The 2,662-nt window shown below is 43.7% G+C and overlaps 1 protein-coding gene across 1 annotated transcript; it reads left to right on the top strand.

The window, feature by feature from the left end:
- Positions 1-1,908: 1,908 nt before the first annotated feature.
- CCR75_002694 (uncharacterized protein) lies at positions 1,909-2,415 on the top strand (the record flags this gene model as incomplete). The annotated part of the gene is made up of 1 exon (XM_067960791.1): positions 1,909-2,415. One exon carries the CDS (start codon positions 1,909-1,911, stop codon positions 2,413-2,415), a length of 507 nt encoding a protein of 168 aa, XP_067820615.1.
- Between the last annotated feature and the right edge of the window lie 247 nt (positions 2,416-2,662).

The following is a 2,662-nucleotide window of genomic DNA, read 5'->3' as shown; positions in this document are numbered from 1 at the left end:
CAAGAGATAACTTCACTGATGTGAACGCATCATCTTGTTCTTTTAACCAAACCCATTCTGCGTCCTTTTTAAGGAGGTCAGATAATGGTTTAGTTTGCTCAGCATAATTCTTGCTATATTTATGCAACTAATTAGCGAGCTCTAGAAATTGGCGCAAATTCTTCACATGCCGTGGGATCTGCTCGTCCACCATGTGTACCTACGATGCAGCCCAGCACAGGTATCTCGGGGACCTTTATGATGCACTTTTGTAAGTTGACGTACAGTTCGGCGTCCTTTAAAGTCTGCAGCACAGCGTCTAAATGACGCTTGTGCGACTCTATTGCGCTCAGCCCATCCTCGGCCCTCCTATGCAAGAATACATCGTCAAAGAATAAGGCGCGTAGGGACGGTGCTGATAGATAGGAAGAAAAACTTAATTATATCAAATACAGTTTTTAATTAATCCTCTTTAAAGCAAGTGTTTTGAAGAGAGTCTTCCTCTGCACGTACTAGTGCACGTGAAGTGACGTGCGGCACCATTCGCACTGAGGCAGTGCGAAGTGGACTTCTACTGAAAGAGTATAATTCAGTAGAGCCCCGTTACACTAGGCGTCATCCCTTCTAATGTGATTGCACCTATGTGCATCACATACACAAGGGTTGGTCACAAATGCGAACCACACCCGTGTGGTGGGTCTAATTACTTTTTTTAATTAATTGACCATCCTCCTAAGCACACCAAGTGTTTTAAATGGGGACTGTGTATCATTAGGGCAACTTTAGCACGTCATACAGTCTCCGTACACCATTACCAAATGAAGATAAAGCAACTTAATTTTTATTGTCTTTCTACATGTAGGTTTTGTGTCTCGACCTCTATTATGCCTTTGAAAGTGGCAAGAAATCGCGTCTGTTCTGCTTGAAGCCATAAGTCTATCCTTGAAGCCACATGCTTTGCGTTTGTTTCTTGTAAGATACGTTTCAGTGTGACAACTATTTTCAGAATTTATCTTGCTAAATTTAATACTAGCTACCAAGACGTTGTAATGGCGGCTGAGTTTTTGCAAAAAGCCAGAACAAGTGCGGTACCGTAAAGATTGGAGCCCTAACTATTTCGTCGACACACTGGACACGATTTGCTTTATTTGAGACAATTGCGTTGAGGGTCACACGGTCATGGAAGCGTCTCTCTTGTATGCTGCCGCTTGCTTGTTATTAACTCGTGAGTAAGCAAGCTGGGCCTTTATGCGTTTTGTAAATTCTTTTTTTAAAAAGTGTACTCGGTGTCTGCAATCAAGGCAGAAACATTCGTATGAGAAACCGAATGTTTTTTGCCGTCATCACAACGAGTCTGGAGTCTGGGTTTATAAAAGCTGCACTACAATTGGTCAGGAAGTGATTCCGAGATTGGCAGCTGACTGATAAGAGGTCGATCTCGGCTGCAGGATTGTCATTTGCGTTCTATCGTGTTGCATTTCATAACAAATTGCGGTCACACCTTCAGAGATGATAAAATCTGAATATATTGTGCAAGCCCTTCCGCCTCTTGCTCGAGCGTACCTTTATAAACAAGTTTTACGAATTGAAAAAAGACCATTTTATCATATGGACCACACCTGGCGATCTCTTAGATGTCTTGTTGCAGTTAAGTCCTACAAACCTGTCGTCATTTTCTTTTTTTTATTAACAAGTTCCCTACATCCCCTTCCTTTTATTAAATGAACAATCCCCCATCAGTTCCCGAAATCTGATCACTCCATTGCTAGCATTACTAAAAAGCTGTCGCGCGTTATAAAAAGTCAGTGATACTTCACAATTGAGCTCGAAAGGGAGACACTTTGTCTTTGGCGCTCTATTGCACAATCCGCAATCAAAACAACAATTGCCACACGTGCCACAATTGCCACAAGTGCCACAATTGCCACAATGGCGATTGCCCCGACCCAATGTCGTAAAGTCATAATGGATGCTGAAGTGCCGAAGCACAAAGTTCTTGCTCGCATCCGCTCCCGGTGCCATCGGCACAAGTCAGCGACTCCAAAGCGTGTTCATAGTGCCTCATCACCCCACCGCGAGACGCGCAGTGACGAATTGTATCACGTGAGTCAGCAGAAGCCACAATTGGGACACTGTCGGTACGACCAGCCACATAAGCCAGCTCGGCCGGTCTACGACTGCTGCATCACAGAGGTAATGATGCTTAAAGCTCAGCTGCATCGCGGCAATTCGAGGTTTAGAAAACGTTTCCACCGTTTTGTCATGAAGCGCATGATTGTTCCACCTGTGACCATTCCCAAGGCAATTGCCGAGCAACGTGGCAGCAAACAATTTGTCGGTGGCCAACGAGTGCCATTTACGCGAGGAATGTGGGAGTCGGAAAAGTTGCGACAATACCGTCGTTTACATACGCTACCGGTTTTGCATGAGGTGTAGCTTGCACTTCTGAAGCGCTGCTGATTGGATGAATAATTATACATTGCAAAGTAACTTTTAAGTAATAGTCCCGGACCAAATTATTGTCAATACTCTTTAAAGTCCGTGTCCTTTTAAATATGCACTTTTTCCTCGCATAAATACGATCTGCTTCAGCTTAGCATTAAGACTTCTCAGCAGTCAGTATACAGTAAACATGACAGTAGGACAATTAAGAAGCTCATATGTATCTTCAAGGAGACACTTG

Source organism: Bremia lactucae, linkage group LG12, assembly GCF_004359215.1.
Source record: "Bremia lactucae strain SF5 linkage group LG12, whole genome shotgun sequence".
In the NCBI taxonomy this organism is placed as follows: Eukaryota; Oomycota; class Peronosporomycetes; order Peronosporales; family Peronosporaceae; genus Bremia; species Bremia lactucae.
Note: the sequence above shows the minus strand (reverse complement) of the source record. Positions and strands in the feature narration are given on the sequence as shown.